The sequence below is a fragment of the Peromyscus californicus genome, unplaced genomic scaffold (genome assembly GCF_007827085.1).
Source record: "Peromyscus californicus insignis strain IS unplaced genomic scaffold, ASM782708v3 Scaffold_22__1_contigs__length_63687245, whole genome shotgun sequence".
Taxonomy (NCBI): domain Eukaryota; kingdom Metazoa; phylum Chordata; class Mammalia; order Rodentia; family Cricetidae; genus Peromyscus; species Peromyscus californicus.
The window spans coordinates 58,999,892-59,019,250 of record NW_026294525.1 but is presented as its reverse complement, the minus strand read 5'-3'; the positions used below and the strand labels follow the sequence as shown (position 1 = coordinate 59,019,250).

The 19,359-nt window shown below is 49.0% G+C and overlaps 1 protein-coding gene across 1 annotated transcript in view; it reads right to left on the bottom strand.

Annotated features, from left to right (window-relative positions):
* The window catches only part of Traf3ip2 (TRAF3 interacting protein 2), a 46,465-nt gene extending 29,781 nt beyond the window's left edge, over positions 1-16,684 (bottom strand). The window contains exons 1-2 of the mRNA XM_052751433.1: positions 16,478-16,684; positions 2,532-3,365 (exon numbers count right to left, since the gene is read on the bottom strand). Coding sequence (XP_052607393.1) covers positions 2,532-3,357 — 826 coding nt within the window. The 5' untranslated portion in view covers positions 3,358-3,365; positions 16,478-16,684. The remainder of the gene's footprint in view (positions 1-2,531; positions 3,366-16,477) is intronic.
* Between the last annotated feature and the right edge of the window lie 2,675 nt (positions 16,685-19,359).

The window sequence follows — 19,359 nt, the reverse complement described above, 5'->3', positions numbered from 1 at the left end:
TCATTTCATCCTGAAGTTACACTCTTGAATCAGGGGTCAGCTCTACTGCTCTGGCCCTTTAGTCATAGACAGTTGGTTTTTTTACTTTCATACAATGTTTTGCTTAAATACGTTGTTTATTTGTGTGTGCGTGCATGTGCATGCATACACAGAGGCCAGAAAAAGAGCATCGGATCTCTTGGAGCTTGTGATGTGGGCGCTGGGATCGACACTCTGTTGTTCTGGATAGAGCAGCAAGTACTCTTAATCTGGGAGCCATCTCTGTGGCCACTAACAGTGTTTGGTTTTAGGATTTGAGATTTTTTTCTTTTTAATAGTTTTTTAAAAATAACACGTGTGTCAGCATGTGTGTTTATGCATTTGAGGGCAGGTGCCCCCAGAAGCCAGAGGCATCAGATCCCCCTGCAGCTGCAGCCGTAGGCCATTGTGAGCTGCCTGACATGGGTACTGGGAATTGAACTCAGGTCCTGCAAGAACAGCACACGCTCTTAACTGCTGAGCCATCTCTCCAGAGCACAGTGTTTTAATAAACATGTGTCTGTGTATATTTTTATTTGTTTGGTGTTTCTATAGGATATACTACTGAAAGTAAGACTGATGTCCAAAAGAGAGGACTCAAAAACTTGTGATAAATAATGAAACTGCCTTCCAGAATTGCACCAATTCCTGTTCTTACCAAAAGTGTCTGAACTGTTCGTTGTCCTATACCCACTAACACTGAGCCTGTGCAGGGTTTTTATTTTGGCATCCATCATTACATAAAATGTATTGTTTCTTTCTTTTTTAATTAGTGTGTGTGTGTGTGTGTGTGTGTGTGTGTGTGTGTGTGTGTGTGTGTTTGTGTGTACACTGTATACACATATATGTGAATGCAGGTGTCCTTGGAGATCAGGGTATTGGATTGCCCTGGGGCTGAGTTACAGGCAGTTGTGAGCTGAGAACTGAACTCAAGTCCTCTCTAAGCAGCAAATGCTTTGAACCACCGACCCATTTCTCCAGCCTTGTTTGTGGCACAGGTCTCATGCGCATTTCAGCTCTTTGTATTTTGTATGTGAAGCACTCCCATGACCAGCCCAGGTTCTCTTCTGTCTGTCTTTCTTCATCTCTCCGCATTCTTAAGATCAAAGAGTCCCTTCCAACCCCCTTCAACAGAAAAAAATAATACAGAGAGCAAGGGGAAGGTGAACCGGTGACAGAAAGCTAGCTCTTAGGCATGAGAGATGAAGTGTCCCCATTTGGTCATGTCTGCCTTAAAGGAGGCTGCCCAAGGGGGCAATGCTTACCTCCAAAGGCTTCAACAGGAAAAAAACTTTCCAGTGGGAAGATCTTCCTGGACTCTCATTATCAGAGTCAATGCTGTTTTGCTATCGTGATGAAGCAATCTCCTGTCTGCTTGGGACTTGCAAGGCCTTTGACTAAGTGTTCACACTTCTGCATCTTTATCTAAGGGGTTAATCAGAAATGCAGATAAAAATGTTTGTCATAGTATTGATTATTAGACCAGAAAACTGGAAAAACTTTAAATGTCTGACAACAGAGGACAAGTTAATGATAACTTAGCAATATATCTAATGAAATACAATTCAGCATTTAAACATTTTATCTAGTTTTTACATTTGTGTGTGTGAGTGGTGTGTGTGCCCGCTCTCTTGGGTGCCACAGTGCACATGTGGAAGCCAGAGGACAGTTTGCAAGATGTCTCTCCATCCATCATGTGGGTCCCAGGGATGGAACTCAGGTTTCAGGCTTGGCCGCAAGTCCCCTTAATCACTGAGCCATCTCGCTAGCCCAATTCAACATTTTAGAACATTGCTGGAAAAAGTACACTCAGTGTCATTGGAAAGGATTTTATATTAGATATGCATGCAAATATATCTATAAAAACAAACCCACTGGAGGTAAATGTATCACAATCCTGATAGGGAATTCTATTTGGGTAAAGGAAATATCTACCCACATACTGCTGTTATCAGAAAAAGTATCTCTACAGGCAGATAAGTAGAATTTCAACAGCTTTTAAAACTAACCTGGAGACTTCTGAGAACTAAACACAACATCTGCTTACCAAAGTTAAGTTCTCAGTGACTCAGACTTAAGCAATCCACCACACCTGTGCTGTGGTTGGCACTCAACTGGCACCCGGTCCCGCCCACATGCTCTGCCAACCCTGATGGGAAAAGACCAGGGAAAGGAAGGACCCAGAGAGAAGCCCCAAGGACTAGGACAAACGAATTTTCTAGAAATCAATCAGCATCTTCTCTCTGCCTCGAGGCAGGTTTCAATGGCTCAACAGAGGGATCCACTTGGTCCTGAAAGTTTCCTACAGGGAGATTTAGGTGAGAGGGGGCCTGGGCCAAGAAAATGCTTCCTAGTAAGGCCCCCTGGCAAACGAACTGCATGTTCACACACCCTGCCCCTGAGAACACTCTCCCTTACTGCTAGTCTGGGGACACTGGCAGTGCTGTGAGGCCCCGTTTCTTCAGTCCCTAGCCCGGAACGTCCAGAAGCCCAGAAGGATAAAGATCACTTACATGGCGCCTGGTGATAGGGCCCTCCAGGGCACTGATATTGATAGTTCCATGGAGCCTGTGGGGAAGGATTGAGAGGCAGCCTCTGCGCATGTGCTGGATGCCTCTGAAGTTCAAACTGAGGGAACTCCCTGGACCTCAGAGGCCCAGGAAGGTCCTGCAGGTAACATGTGGAGGTGAGGGGCAGCGGCCTCTCCAGCTGCCTGATGCCCAGGACGTCTTGGGGCTGGGAATCATATCCGGTGTCTATTGTGGGCACATCTGCGGCTGCTCTGTTCCTGGGGGGCCGGGGCCGAGGTATCGTCTCTTGGCCACCACTGGAGGAGTCTGCCAGAGCATTAGGTAAACTTGGGTCCGATTTGTCTGAGTCGTGGCCAGTGTCGGGAGAAGCTGCTGAAAGCTGAGATCCCAGCCGTCTATGGCGTTTTTCCATAAGTGAAAACCGGTACCCTGGAGGGAGGGCTCCCAGCACAGACTCAGACTCAGGCTCGCTGGCTTCGGACGAGCAGGAGCAAAGCCCTTTGCCAGAATCGGGGTGCCTTCTCAAGAAACTGGCTTCACTCTCCTCCAGGACTTTAGTGCGCAGGCAGGTGACCTGTTGTGACACAGGCTGGTGATTTGCAAGTTTCAGGGGAGGGTGAGCCTGACAAAGGTCCCCTGAAGCAGGGTGAGGGGCTTGGAGTGCAGACAAGCTGCTGGGTGCCATGTTCCTTGTATTTGGAGCAGGTGGTTCCAATTCCTCTTCCAGGGAATATTCTGGAATTGGTTTCAGTAATTGACTTGGGAACGGTTCTGATTCGTCAACCTCCACAGGAATGCTTCGGTTCATTCTAGTTTCTGGAACAAGAGAAAACATGCCACAGTCTCAGAAGATAGATCAGTGCTTGGAGTCCCCATTTTATGACCTTAAAGGACCTGGTTCAGGATGTGGTTTAAATTAACAGTGGTGTGACACCACTGTGTCTGCAGGGCCCGATCACAGAAAGTTGTTTACTTCTCCATTCCGGGCAAAGGCACTAATGTTTACGAAGATATTTGATCTGGAAGGCAATTGAAGAAACATGACCAGATGTCGTTGTGTGGCAGGAACTGCTTACCAGCAAGGGGAAACCATGGGTGAACATCAACTGCTACAAACTGAGGAGAGAGAAATGATCAGAAAGTGGCTGCTTTGTGTGTTTGGAATGCATGATGAAAAAAAAATCCCAGGAACTGATGTGGAACAATCTCCAGGACACACTGTTGATTGTTTTTTTAAAAAGTGAGAAACAGGACACTGTGTGTATGAGACTGATACTGCGTGTACGAGAAGCACAGAGGACTAGATGCATGTGGCTATGTGTGCATGTGTGTGATGTACACACACACAGGCTAAGGGAAGAGAGGAGTGTGATGAAGAGTTTGACCTTTTGAACTTAAATTTTGTATATTTTTTTATCCCACTTGGCTATTGCTTCATAACACTAAATAAACTTAAAAACTAAACTTAATAACACTAAATAAAAGTTTCTTAGAAAAAGAAAGCACAAGCTTAAACACATTGAAACAGGTCATAGTGACATTTTCCACTTAACAACTTGGGTCATTTGGAGGATGTATTTACCTCTGGGCACCGTGCCTGTAACGAAGGTAGCCATGACTAAAGGCTTGTCAAGCTCCCCCCTTGGCCCCCAGAGCAGAGCCCAGGATCCAAGCAATATTGCTTTTATCTCTCAAAATCGACTTAGCACAATGGGGAGGGGGAGACGCTTCTCTTGTCTGTCGAATCATTAGCTAGTTGCTGTGATGCCCAGCTGCAGGGCAAATGGAGGAAAGCCTGGGAAATGGGGTGCTGTAGGGACCCTGGGGGTTCACAGGAGGCCACAGAGCAAGTGTTGTAAGAGAGCAAGTATGTGCGGGAAATCCCAGTGGTTGATTCTGCAGAGGCCCTTTGTACACAGCACACTTCAAATGCTAGAGAGAACAAGGCTGTACGCAGAGTTTTAAATTCCGACTTGGGATCCTTGTAGCCTTTCAACCACCACGGTGTACTGAGAGCCTACCGTGCCGAAAGTCGCCCAGGACATACATGATTGTTCTAAGACAGCTTTCAGAGACTAGGAATTTGCAGTCCCTGACACCCCGCCCACTGCAGTAAAAGAAGAGCATGCACTGCCGTGTTCCCCTTTCACAGAGCAGGCCAGCAGTTTGCTTGTAGGTGGAACCCAGGGCTTTTCACAGAGCAGGCAGACATCGGCTACTGAGCTGGAGCTTTGGTGCCTATCCAGTGGGCTTAACTGTCTACAGAAAGCCAGGCACATTAGCACATGCCTATAATTGCAATAATTAAGGAGGCTGAGGCAGGAGAATCATTTAAGCTGAGGAGCAAAACCCATCTCTCACTCCCTTGCTGCTGCAATCCTTGTACTCTTCCTGGCACACGGGATGCTTCCAGCTGCCCTTAGCCTCCCCTCCCAGGCTGTTGTACGCGTGCATCCCTTGGAAGAGATCCCACCCTCTAACTTGGTTAGAACTTGTGAAAATGACGAAGAACCTACCAAAGATAAAAAGGAGCCCAACATTTTACTGTCTTTAGATGCACACCGTCCTTTTCCTGTTATCCTTATCATTTGTCCACAGCTACAAAACGGGATACACTCTGCAACATGCTCTTCCATGTCTCCCCAGGGTGGCTCAGTGCTGTGTGATCGCCTGCAAGCATCCGTGAGCCCGCAGATGAGTGCGAGGGTGAGCAGGGGTGGCCAGCCAGCCAGCTAGCAAAAGGGTGACATTCTGCCAGCTCTTGTCACGTGATTCACATCCACTGCTCAAATTTCAGACACTCCAGGTGCAAATGTCTCTAGTCTCCCCGGGTTTTCAAATGTGGACATCTGAGGAGTACTTCCTACCAAAAGCAAAGTTTCGGATTTGACTCTTCTAGCTCAGAGGTCTGCCAGGGGCTATAAGGAGGCTAATATCACAGGTGACAAGTATGGCCGTTTCATAGGACTTAGAACTGGTCTGGAAAGGGCACATGGCCCCTCAAGTGATAATAAATAAACCTGTCCTGGCAATGAAAACCCTCTCAGTAAACCTGTAGGGTCAGTAATCACTACAAGATGAAAATGGACTCTGAGGGTTTAAATACACAGACAGCAAGCCCTTCCTCCACAGTAGTAACCTGCCCCCAAAGCATAAGCCCAGTGACAATTGCTTTTGAAATACCTACAAGTAATGCAGATGAAAGAGGATGAAAGACTAGTAGACAGTGAAAGCTCATCACAGTATTCCTAAAGAGCTGGACAGCATGTGCCACCTGCAAGTCACCTGATCCCATCCAAGAGAAAGCACGCAGGGAGGCAGAGGACCTACCTCAGGGCCTTTGCACTCACTGCTCTCTTAGAATACTTTTCTCTCCGAATACTGCACAGTTCCCTTCCTTTCTCCTCAAAGGTCTCTCTTCAACTGCGCCTTCTCAGTGAGGTCCCCCGGGGCCCCCTTAGTAAAGCGTTTCCACTCTCCCCTCTCTTCCATCCCCCTTCTCTGTTTTTCCGTCCTCTCCAGCAATTATTACCACCTTCCATATTCCACCAAGATATATAATGTAAATATTTAATCCTGTTTGCGTCCAAGGTATAATTTCATGACACATGACTTGTCAGGCTTCTACCCACAGTCCTAGACTCAACACCTATGACCACACCTGGTGCTAGCAGACGCTCAGTGAAGATTGCTGACTGAATAAATGATCGCTGTCTACTGTACGGCAGTGCTTTGTAACTGGGTGGGTCGCTGGCAGGGTTGCCATCTGTAGACATGGAGCCTCCCAGCTCTGGCCCTGGTCAGAAGTGGGAGAACGTGGTCAGCCCTGCCCAGCCTCCCTGGCAGTCACAGGGGGCAGATGCACATAGATTAGAGAGGTTTATCAAAGATGCAGTTTTAACTGCGGTAAGACGTCGTAAAACTATTGTTCTTGAAAAACAACCCAGTATCTCGCCAGGGCTAACCATCTCCACTTTCCTTGTTCTCTTCTAGGCTGGCTCCCTGTTTTATTCATGTGACTCTCACCCTGCTATGGCCTGCACTCCAGTCCCTGACACAAGGCAAGTCTAGACTGATGCAGAAAATCCCTGCTCAACTAGCCTTGACCTTGGAGAAAGCCCCTGACCTCTGATCGGACAGAAAGTCTTGCAGCCAGCACCTGGGAGCCCTGGAGCCTGCATGGCTGGGGCCGCTCAGCAAGTCTGCAGAGCCGAGCCTTGTCGGAGCTGAAGAATAAGAGCACGTCTGCTACACTGTGGCCCACTCTGAGGAAAGGGAGAGGCTAGGAGGAAACCTGGTGGGTGGGGTTCTGGCTGGGACGCCTCTGGAATTCTCAGGGCAGATGCCAGGCCCAGCTTAGAGACCATGCTGGGCAGGGCTTCCATGCCTGATTCTTGAGTCCCTCGGGTGAACAGATTCTCCCTTGCTTTGCCAAGGGGAAAGAAAGGACTGTCAGGATTCTAAGTCTGTGCCCCTCGACAGAGTCATTTCACGTCTAAGAACTTCCTCTCCAGAGAAGTGCGCATATGGTGCCAAATGAAGTCTATAAAGACAGGTGAGGCCGCAAAGACTCTGCGTTTCAAAAGTGTTGTGGATCTGGACAGTGAGCACTCCATCTTTTCACAAATAATGGGGAAGTGCCATGCCAGTGGAAGTGGGAAGAGCTCCAACTGTATTTTTTTTTTTTTTTTAGGTTTTCCGAGACAGGGTTTCTCTGTGTAGCTTTGCGCCTCTCCTGGAACTCACTTTGTAGCCCAGGCTGGCCTCGAACTCACAGAGATCCGCCTGCCTCTGCCTCCCGAGTGCTGGCATTAAAGGCGTGCGCCACCTCCGCCCGGCCCAACTGTATAATTAAGTTTAAAAAAAAAGAAGTCATCGTGCCACATGGCTGTGACGTAAGACCACATGGCTCTCTGTGACGTAAGACCGGACATGTGCCACATGGCTGTGACGTAAGGCCATACATGTGCCTGTCATCTTCTAGAGACTAGAATGGTGGTTATCTCTGGGAAGGGAGCAAGTGGGACTCACTTCCCAGAACAGCCTGCCCCTTTCCTAATTTGTACTGAGTGTGTATCTACCTGTCAGACCCTCTCTGTTAGAGATGTAGACTCCACCACTGACCTGGTGTTCACAAAGATGAAGAACCAGTGCCAACCGTGACTCCCACTCCACCTCCAGGAGACGGTGAACTCCTTAGATACAAAAAACAGTAACGGAGTGCCCACTGGGGCTGGCTTGAGCTGCAAACAGAGGTTAGGTACCAAACAACTGACTGCCACAGAGGAGAATGACTGCCACAGAGGAGAATGACTGCCACAGAGGAGAATGACTGCCACGGAGAATGACGGCCACGGAGAATGACGGCCACGGAGAATGACGGCCACGGAGAATGACGGCCACGGAGAATGACTGCCACGGAGAATGACGGCCACGGAGAATGACGGCCAGGGAGAATGACTGCCACGGAGAATGACTGCCACAGAGGAGAATGACTGCCACGGAGAATGACTGCCACGGAGAATGACTGCCACGGAGAATGACTGCCACAGAGGAGAACGACTGCCATGGAGAACGACTGCCACGGAGAACGACTGCCACGGAGAATGACTGCCACGGAGAATGACTGCCACAGAGAATGACTGCCACGGAGAATGACGGCCACAGAGAATGATGGCCACAGAGAATGACTGCCACAGAGGAGAATGACTGCCACAGAGGAGAATGACTGCCACAGAGAATGATGGCCACGGAGAATGACTGCCATGGAGAATGACTGCCACAGAGAATGATGGCCACGGAGAATGACTGCCACGGAGAATGACGGCCACGGAGAATGACGGCCACGGAGAATGACTGCCACAGAGGAGAATGACTGCCATGGAGAATGACTGCCACAGAGGAGAATGACTGCCACAGAGAATGACTGCCATGGAGAATGACTGCCACAGAGAATGACTGCCACAGAGGAGAATGACTGCCACAGAGAATGACTGCCACAGAGAATGACTGCCACGGAGAATGACTGCCACAGAGGAGAACGACTGCCACAGAGAATGACGGCCACGGAGAATGACTGCCATGGAGAATGACTGCCATGGAGAATGACTGCCACAGAGAATGACGGCCACGGAGAATGACTGCCACAGAGAATGACTGCCACAGAGAATGACTGCCACAGTGAACAGCCACAGTTAGGCACATGGTGGGGTTCACATGCCCTCTGCTCCGACTCCTAAGACAGCAGCCCTTCTCTTGGGAGTGTGGCTCGCCCACTTGGGGCCGAGAGTTGCACTGTATTTCCAGCTCTTGAATTTGGATTCCCTCTTCTTTTTTCTTTTGTGAGAGAGGGTCTCACTGTGCATCCGTGGCTGCCCTGGAACTCTACATAGACCAGGTTGGGCTTCATATAGCCCTCTGCCTCCTGAGTGCAGGGGTCAAGTGCGGAGTCTTTGTTTTAAATTATTATTTTTTTTCATGTGTATGAGTGTTTTGCCTGTCTATGTTTGGTGCCACATCTGTGCCATGGTGACACTGGAGGTCAGAACTGGACATTGGATCCCCTGGAACTGGAGTTAGAGGTGATGATGAGCCACCACGTAGGTACTGGGAACTGAACCTGGGTCCTCTGCACAGGCAGCAGCCTCTCATCACTGAGCCAGCTCTCCAGCCCTCTCCATCCCCCTCATCTCTGTCAGTTTCTCCATCTCTCCCCAAACCTCTAGCTTCCCTTTTCCCTCCCAGGTCTGAGGCTGTTATCCTCTGCCTCCCACACCCCCAGCAGGACTGGCTTTGGGACAGTCAAAGACACCCCCTGAGGATGTGTGCCCCTGGTTTACCTTTCACAGAATTGCTCACACTCCTCGCTCCCGCCTTCTCTGCACACAGCCCAGCCAGTCTCCTTGGGCTGCCGTCAGCTCCACTCAGATCCGTTCCCAACATCCATTTCCTACTGTGTCTCATACCTTTACTCACAGAGTCTCAGAAAGGGGCTCATTAGCCTTCACAGTACCTTTACGATCCCACCAGGACCTCTGTCCCTCTGGTCATCCTGGCCTCCCTTCTTGCATGTCCGTCAGACAGCTTCCTTCCCCTTCCTGTTTGAGAAGCAAGTCTCTCTCAGGACAGAAGCGAAAGGGCCTACTGGCATGCTCACAGTTCACTGTGGCTCTGACTTACAGGTAGCCTTGCCCTGAATCAACATGTATTTCTCAGGTGTGAGATACACACAGAACTTAACTGCTTCTGGATGCAGACTTCTGGATTTTGGTTGCTTCCCTCCCAGCTGTGTAATTAAATGTTAGGACCCTGACAAAGTCACTGAATCCCTCCAGGCCTCGTTTGACTCGTCTACAAAAAGGAAGGAATAGCAACTCTGTCCTATAGGGGTGTTATGAGGCTAAAAAGGTACAGCACGCCCAATGCAGAGCCTGGTCCACATCCAATTCTGAAGTTAATTTTAATCCAGCGAGAGACTTGGCTTTGGAATAGTTCTTCTAGATGCCATGCCTGCAGGTGTACCAGCTACTAAGAGTGTCACCCGAAACCTAGTGTATGGAGACTGTAGCTGTGTGACCAGCGAGCGTGTGTGCATGAGAGGACTCCACCACGTTTGAGTGACATCTGCTCATCTGGTCCTGGGCCACAGGCAGGGCGAGAGGTACCACTCTGCTATTCTATGACACACATTCAAGAGCTTTGCCAAAGCCACACCAGAGGCTCTCCCAGCAGTTTCCACAAACCATCAAGATCCAGGGCTGGCAAATTTTCCCCACAAAGGGCCACATAGCACATCCTTTCTGCTTTGTGGTTCATATGTTGTCTTCCTTGTATTTCACTGTGGGGTGTGTGTGTGTGTGTGTGTGTGTGTGTGTGTGTGTGTGTGTGTGCGTGTGCAGGTGTGTACCCACAGAAGACAGAGAAGTTGTTTTTATTTTATTCCCCTGAGACAGAGTCACCTACTGAACCTAGGCTGACTGGCAGGTGAGGTGGTAGGATCCACCAGTCTCTGACCCCCAGCACTGGGTTACGGGCATGCACAGCCATGCACATCTTTTCCCTTGGAGTCCGGGGACTTGAACTCAGATCCTCATGCTTGCACAGCAAGGCTCTTACCCACTCAGCCATCTCCTCCTGCCTCACAACTTCTGTTGTTGTTGTTTTAACAACCCTTTAAAAAAGATAGGGGCTGGAGAGACGGCTCAATGGTTAGGCACGCACACTGTTTTTGCAGAAGACCTGCATTCTGTTGCCAGCATCCACGATGGATGGCTTAGAACAACCGGTAACTGCAGGTCCAAAGGGATGGTGCCTCTGGCCACCACAGGCAACTGCACTCACATGCACACGTGCACACACCCTCCCCGACACACAACTGAAAATCAGTAATTTTAATTAAAATAAAAATGATTCTTAGCACTAGACTAGTACAGAAAGACCTCATGGGCTACCTTTGGCCTGCGGGCTACAGTTTACCAACTGCTGATAAAGCTTATGCTGATGTAGCAAAATGCAAACGTAATAAAATGGATCTGGTTAAGAAATGTTGCCCTCTCTTACCTGTCTCCCGTTAATATTTACTGAATGGTTGTTATATGTAAAATAGTTACAAGGATTTTTATACACAGTGACTCATTTAGTTCTCGCTGTGACCTGAGTTGATGGGTGCTGTTGTTGGTTCTATTTTATAACGGGGAAACTGAGGTACAGGAGGGTTAAAGAACTTCCTCAAGGTCCTATGGCCAGTAGCAGTTCAGCCCCAGAGCCTGTGCGCCGAGCAGTCTGCACTGACTGAAGGATGAGCAGCCGCCCGGGAACCACTAGCACCTCTGGGATAAGTCACTTCCAGAGCATTCACCTTGACCTGGAGGGGCCTGGACGACACCTCCAGGGTTCAGTCAGGCACCACAGGGGGAAGCCTGGGTGTTTTTCCCTCACGCCACTACAATGGAGGGTGCGCCCAGACTGCAGAGGCATCTTGATTTGAAAAAAAAGCACTTGATTGGATCTCATTAAATTTTAATCATAAGCTGAATTCAAAATAAATTGAAACCTGGATGACAGAGCACAAACAAAGGGCAATGATAAATGGAGATGCAGCTGGGAAGGGGACAGCTTCCAGGGGACATCTCTGAGGCAAGGACGGATGGGATTTAATGAAGGTGTTGTGTCCCTGGAAGAAGACAAATAAATAGTAGAGCAAGGAACAGAGGAAGGGCGGGAGTGAGCAGCTTGAGTAATTAATAAATGCCCCAGCAGCTCCTAAATATTCAAGACGAGCTGATCACCAACTGATTGGATTGGGGTTTGGTCTTGTGGAGCCCAGCCTGGCCTTGAAATCCTGATCCTCCGGCCTCCACCTCCTAAGTGCTGAGATTACAGGCACTCACCACTCTATCAGGCTGGATATTTCTTTAAATATGTATGTGTGCATGTTGGTTTGTGTGGGGGGGGTACATGTGTGTGTGCTTGCGGAGGCCAAGGTGAAAATCAGGTGTTTCCCTCAGTTGCAGGGTCCGACACCATGTACCTTCTTCAGTACTCTCCACCTTATGTATGGAGGCAGGGTCTCTCCCGCCTCGACTTCATGGGTAATATGGCTGGCCACCTTACTCTGGGCATTCTCTGTCTCTGTCGCCAGAACACTGGGATTCTAGGCTTTTCCGTGGGTTCTGGGGATCTGACTCCAGTCCTGAATTTCTTTTGTTATTTTTTTAAAATGCTGTTTGGGTTACTGATAGGGTTGAAAAGTCCTAGAGATATATAGCATGAATATTTCAGGTGGCCATAATAAACAAATATATACATTTGTAGTTGGGAGGATTCTGAAATCCAATTTGGACCAGACACTTGCAATTACAGATTCTCGAGGTAGTTTTTACTCTCTAGGGAATAATTTAAATTTTCTTTTTATGTTTATTTTGTGTGTGTGTGTGTGTGTGTGTGTGTGTGTGTGTGTGTGTGTGTGGTATGTTGCCATGGCACCCATGCACGGGTCAGAAGACAATTGGGCAGGAATCTCTTCTCCCTTTTCCACCTTGTCAATCAATCCCAGGGATCAAACCCAGGCTGTCGGCTTGGTGGCAAGCACCTTTACGAGCTGAGCCATCCTGCCGGCCCCAAAAGAGTAATTTTTTTTTTTTTAGTGCCTCTAAAAATCACAGATCTTTAGAAATATCTGTAAACTCATGAATTTCTTTGTCTACTGCCAAAATGTATGCAAATTACCGGAAGGTTGGTTTGGTCAGTGGAAGCTTGGTTTGGGGTCAACCGGTCAGCTCAGATTCAAACTCCAGTGAGCAAACACTTCCAAGCTTACTTGCAGAATTTCCCTGAGAGAGAAGCTGTTCCATTAGGGTTTGCCAGAGGCTCTGAGGCGGTGTAAGCTGTGGAGACAAGGGGGCATTTGCTGGACTTTGTACAGGAAGACTCACATCAGGCTGAGGGCAGTCATTATGTTCTGCTCTGACTTGCGGAAGTGGCCTTGGGACTCTGAGTGCTGAGCTGCGTGGGGTGGAGGGAGACTTCTGGGAACAGACGGCCTACCACATTGAGAGCTGCTAATAAAAACATTTAGAGAAACAACCTCAGGCCAGCTCAGGAGCTTTTGTTGCCATTGTTTGCTTTGTCTGGTTTTTTTGTTTTTCTTTTTTTTGCTTGCTTCACATAAGGTGGTCTTTCTGAAGCTCCCATGTGTGATTCCTAATTCAGTTCAGGTCACAGAATGAAGAGGAAGGGGCGGGAAGGATGAGAAGGGCTATTGCTGTGGGAGAAGGCCCTTGTAATCTACACGTGTTACAGGTGCAGGAAGGGTCAATGGGATCGTCACAGGACAAAGGCAGGAATGTGCAGGGTGGGCCAGTGTCCAGGATGTCTAGGCAGACAACTCAGGAAAAGTTCTGAGATGGGAGTGGGACCTGTTTCCCCCTGGAGAGGAAAGGAAGAGTGTGGAAGACTGGGTACAGGAGCCAAGTTTCCTTCACCACTCAGGGACTTGCCAAGACCCCGTGTAGACTAGGTCTGCTGGGCACGAGAGGAGGAAAGGCTGTGTGAGGGCCTCCCACCCATCCAAATAGCTTGATTTCAGCAGTGTCATCAGGGAATCAAGCCAAAGTGGCTGCATGCTGAGGATGCCACATGCATGACAGTCCACCCGTCCTCTGCTGGTTTATGGCCTGTGGTCTCCAAGAAGGTCTACGTGTGCACACCTGTGTGCACACACGTACACCAGCGGAGTGAGCAGAGCTCTGAGGCCGGAGCGCACATGGGCTCTAGGAGGCATGCCGGGTAGGAGACGAGGACTGTTCGAGAGGGAGAAGGAACCCTGTGCTTCACGAACTAAAAATATCTGGGTGACAAAGCATTGAGGAGAAACAGGAGAGGCCTGGGGGACAGCTTCTAGATTCCAACCATCGGCTGCTTCTTGTGGAGAGCCAGCTGGACTGTTTTGATAAGGAAATAGGATCAAACATCAGGGGTCATTTAGTTGGTTGGGAAAGGAACTGGAACTGGGCCGCCTCCGTCCGTGCCCTTTTCCTATAGCAGTTGCCTGCAGTTCATATATCTATATATCTATATATACACATATACATACATATATATATGTATGTATATATGTATATATGTGTGTGTGTGTGTGTGTGTGTGTGTGTGTGTATGCGCGCGTGTGTTTTTAAAGGTGAACCTAAAACTGCCTGCAGCAGAAAACGATTTGAATTCAGGATCTATCTGAGATTTCCGTTCTGCAACGTGTAAAACATTGATTTAATTTAGACAAACCACTCCGCCGTCATCTATCTTGCTGAATGACTGCTAAACGATGCCTGGAAATATGACTTTCTCCTCTTCTTTTAATTTCCAGTGTATTTGAAAGTCACTAATGCCTTCAGCCTTGGAGGTGCGGGCTTGAACACTTTATCTTGGTACCTCTGAGAATCCCTGAGCGAGGAAGCTTTCCCTCCAGCATCCTGCCCAGACTCCTGCTCAGCCAGCCCTGCGCAGGGAACACATCACAATGGCTGCATCACCCGTCTCCTCACACTTGTGGAGTGACTGGGAAGAACAGCACCAGAGTAAGGAGGGCTGTGGTGGAGCCTTGACCGATCAAAGCAAGGCGGGCAGCCACACAGAGCTGCTGCCCTGGTTTAGAAGGTAACGCTTCAGATTTAAAATAAGAATCAGGAACTCGCCACAAGCAAAATATGTTGGAAGTCTGGTACCCTTATTCCAGAATACTGAGAACCATCTAAAAACACCACAGGGCCTATACTGGAGCCTTATACCCTACAGAGAGTTCAGCAATACCCAAAGCCCCAAATCTGCCGTCCTCTCAGCCAGAACCTGTTGGGACTCCTACTGACAGTACTTTCTCAAAAGAAACAGTAATAATTTTTTAAAAGCAGTGGTTTGGAAAAGGTTAAGGACCCGGTGGATCCGCCATCTAATAACGACTCTAATCGCAGTCACCAGCCTTACATGGTGTTAGGATGTGTCTCACTGGTCCCTTTCCCCTCCCATTAAAGGCCCACACACTGACTGCTGGAGCCAGGAGTGCCTTCCTGCTCCAGCTCCTGGCCTCTGAAGCAGGATCCGCTGCCAACCCTGGAGCCGGCCTTGACTCTCAGCAAACACATGGGACATGAGCTAAATTCGAGAAATCCCATTTCCCCCTATGTGGTTAAAGCCAAAAATGATGGCTGGATTGAGGGCAGCCCTCCTGCAGAGCTGCAGTTGACACCCCCCACCCCCAGCCCACCACAAGCTGTGTGCCCTGACAGCTGCTCTACCTTCGGCCTGGAAAGCAGATGAGGGGAACGAAAAACTTTTTAAAAGTTTATGTGCAAGGAGCCTGAGTACCTCTATGTGTTTGATGGCATGCCAGGTTCTGGGGGCCGGAAAAAACGGAAGAAGCAAAGGCCTTCCTAATGGACTAGTAGCAGAGGTAAAATTTATATGTGTAATAATCAGTAAACAAAACATGTCTTCTAAGACCACCCATTACGGTACCCTTCCGGGACTGCCCTGGCCTTGTTTGGTTAGAAAGGAATTTATACATAATCATGTTAGTACACACACACACACACACACACACACACACACACACACACACACACCCCGCAGATGAAGAAATCCAGGCTTCTGGGAGCCAAAGAGAATTGCCTAAGAGATGGACCCACACAAAGTGGAGGGAGAACTTGGAACCAAGTTTTCTGACCTCTTTTGAAATTATTAATTTGGTCTCTTTTCACTCACTTCGTAGTCTAATAGGCCACCATGAACTAGGAAGTCATAAGAAGGCGGCTTCTAAGATCAAGCGTTTCTCCCCTGGCGTCCCCAGCCCTGTCCAGACCCAGCAAATGCCTGGCTAAGGAGAATGCAGGGGGTGGGGGGCGGTGTCGAGCACTTCCTGAGCCAAGAACGTGATGATGTTTTTTCCCCCCAGTATAAAACCAGGATAGAGAAAAACTGGGTGTTGGCCTTCCCGCTCTGTCACTGACGCGTCCGGGGCTGGAAGCCAATTACTTAATCCTTGCTACCATGGCTCCCTCCTCGGAGAAAGTTTGATTTGTTTAAAAGACGGGCTCTTGCTAGTAGCCCAGGCTAGTCCTGAACTCACCATGGTCAGCTTGATTTCTTGATTTGGAAACTCGAGGAGACACCAAGAGTAGCTGGTAGTCGTGTGCTCCTCTCATCTCAGTAAAGAGTTAACCTCAGCTCGGCCTGCCTGAAACACTAAACCAGAGCCACGTTTCCTCCTGGAGCTCGCTCTAGTCTCAGCTCAAAGCTGGTCTCCAGATGAACAAGGTAAAGGTGGAGAGACAGGGCGGAGGAAAGCAAGGCCAGAACATTCTGGCAGAGGAGAAGGCAGTGGACTGGAAAGCCCGTCAGTGGTTAAGGAGGTCGAGGCAGGTACCAGTGAGATCACTCACCTCCGATCGCCGCTGCAGACAGGCAGGCCCGGGGGGTGGTCGCTGGCTCTGCTCCGGGCTCCACCTTGGGCCGCTCAGACCTCCCTCGCCCTCTCCAGGTCCAGGTAAGCGGTGGAGCAGGCTGCGAAGCAGGAAGTGGATGTTGTATGCAAATCTCCACGGAGAGGAAGCTTCGGCTCCGCAGGCTCCCCGTGGGCAGTGAATCAACCGCTGAGAAGTCTCACTCTTTCTTAAAACAGAAACCTCCTTCATTTACCAGAGAGAGTCAGCAACCAATTAGGCGGCGTCCTGATTTTACCACCCAGATAAGAAACTGTGAGGAATGCCCCGGCCTCGGGGTGACTGCGGTGCCTGAGAAGGTGTCTCAGGGAGATTGAACTTGAGTGTTCAGACTGTGTATTCATTAGCAGCTTCAAACGAGGAGACCGGGGCCTGATAATGGGAAGGAGTATGAAGCAAGAGTTTTTTACTGTGTCCTTTAACTACCTAAAACACGTGTGCTGCCCATAACTAAGGAGCAAGGATTCACTGCCTACAGCTCTGTGCAGGAGTGTATGAACACACACACCACACACACACACACACACACACACACACACACACGTGCGCGCGCATACGCGCACACCCCCCCCCCCCCCCCCCCCCCCCCCCCCCGGCTTCTCATTTCACAATCTTAAGTGTCTTTCTTCCTCTATTTATTCAGTAGCCTACGGAATTTATTGTACACAGGGGGATCCGAGACGCAGGATGCTGCTGCTGCGGCGGCAATGTGTTTGGACAATATAAATCCAGGTGATTTCCCGTGCACTGGAGGGTGGTGGGAGCCAGTCCAGCTGTGAACTCAGTCATGTCACAGGGCCACAGGGCTCTTCACTGCACCCCAGCTGCTGGACTTGACCACCTGTAGAAGGTGTCTCAGACTGAACCAGCCCTGGAAGCTGCCTGTCTCCCCCATTCTCGTGGAGGGGACAAGTCCTAGAACGCCCCCAGCCAGGTTATACCAGGTCTACCCAAGTCGTTGCACATGGTGATATGCAAAGGGAATGAGGCTGGTTTTTTTTTTTTTTTTTTTTTTTTTTTTTTTTGGTTTTTTTCGAGACAGGGTTTCTCTGTGTAGCTTTGCGCCTTTCCTGGAACTCGCTTTGGAGACCAGGCTGGCCTCGAACTCACAGAGATCCGCCTGGTTCTGCCTCCTGAGTGCTGGGATTAAAGGCGTGCGCCACTCCACCGCCCGGCATGAGGCTGGTTTTTAAACAATCATAATAAAGGTGGTATACATTGTGGTGTGTTTTTACAATGGAGTGCTATGTAGATGTTAAAACAATAAATATGTGGAATTTGTTATTTGTACAAAAGAGGCTCTGAGAAATTATTTAATGAAGACATTATTTTGATAATATATATGATCACACACACACACACACACACACACACACACACACACACACAGATGTTTACGTGTCCCTAGCATCTAGGCCATTGCCTGTGACACTGTAGACAATCACTCTATGCATGTTGAATGATCAAGTCAGAAATGCTTGGAGCTGGACCTCCTCATTGCACAGGCCTGTTATTCCCAGATTGATTACCTCAGCCTTGAATTTTCTGCTTCAAAAACTACTATCAAATCTTTTGAGGGGGGTGAGGGAAGACAACGTTCTTTGTGGGATGGCTGAAACCAAGATAATTGGAGGGGGAGGGGCAGCTATCAGCGTTAGATGGGGACAGGAAAGGAGAGAATGGCGTGGGAGGAGGGAAGAGGGAGAATGGGGAGCAGGAGAGAGGAAGACGTTTTCATTTCCTGTAGCTGTCCTTAAATGGGCTGGGTAGACCTCAGAAGTGCTTCTGGAAAGTTCCTCCTTTGGAACTCTTTCCATGAGGAGAGTTACGACAGCCTTTTCTTCCAGTTCTCCAAGAGGTGAGAGCGGTGATGGGGGGCACCAAGCCCTGAAGCTCTGCCTGCAGTTGCTGGCCCCTCTCCTCTCTGAATCCATCCTGAGCTTGGGGAACGGGATAATGGCTCCTTGCTCACAGCCTCTGCTGGGCCCCTCCTGGAAAGCAACTCAAGGATGTAAACTGTTTATAGAGTCTCCTGGACTGAGAAACTTCTGTCTGAGCATGCCTGCTGAGGTTTGACTGAAATATGGATGACAGAGGGCATGCCTGAGGTCTGGGACGTAAACACCTCCCGTTCCTGGGTGCTTCCCACTGCCGTCCAGATGCTCATGTGTAGTGTAGCCTCCCAGGGAGCAGTTTTCCCCGAAGCCCTTTGCACACCTTTAATCCCAAGATCAATCCTGTGAGGTGCAGTGGCTGTCATTCCCACTGTACCTTCGAGGAACACAAGGCTCAGAGACATCTAGTAACTTCTTGCAGGGCACATGGCTAATTTGTGGAGCAGTCAAACTCAACACTGTCTCACTTCCAGGTTGTCTCTTTCCTCCCTCGGCTGCTCAGCTCTGGCCTATGTTACCTACAAGTCTGAGTGGAGCTTAAGTAGTTCACTTTCTTTACACAACTCTTGACAATTCTCAAGAGGGGAAGGAAGGAAGCAATAAATGGGCAGAGCCCTGACTGTGCCAGTCATGCCGGGTCTGTGTTTATACATAGATTGCTGCTGTCAAAGTAAAAAATATCAGACCATGGAGTCAAGATATGGGCCAATCAGCTCCCTCCTAGTAGAAGTCCATAAGATTCATAAGAAGTCCGTAAGCAGAAGGATTTATGTTTGCCAGGCTTAAGGGTTTCTGTGTCTTTGTTAGTTAGGACTTGGTTGCATCTCTATTGCTGTGAGAATATACCATCACCAAAGCAACTTAGAAAAGAAAGTGTTTAATCTGGGCTTACTGTTCCAGAGGGTTAGAATCCACGGTGGCGAGGCA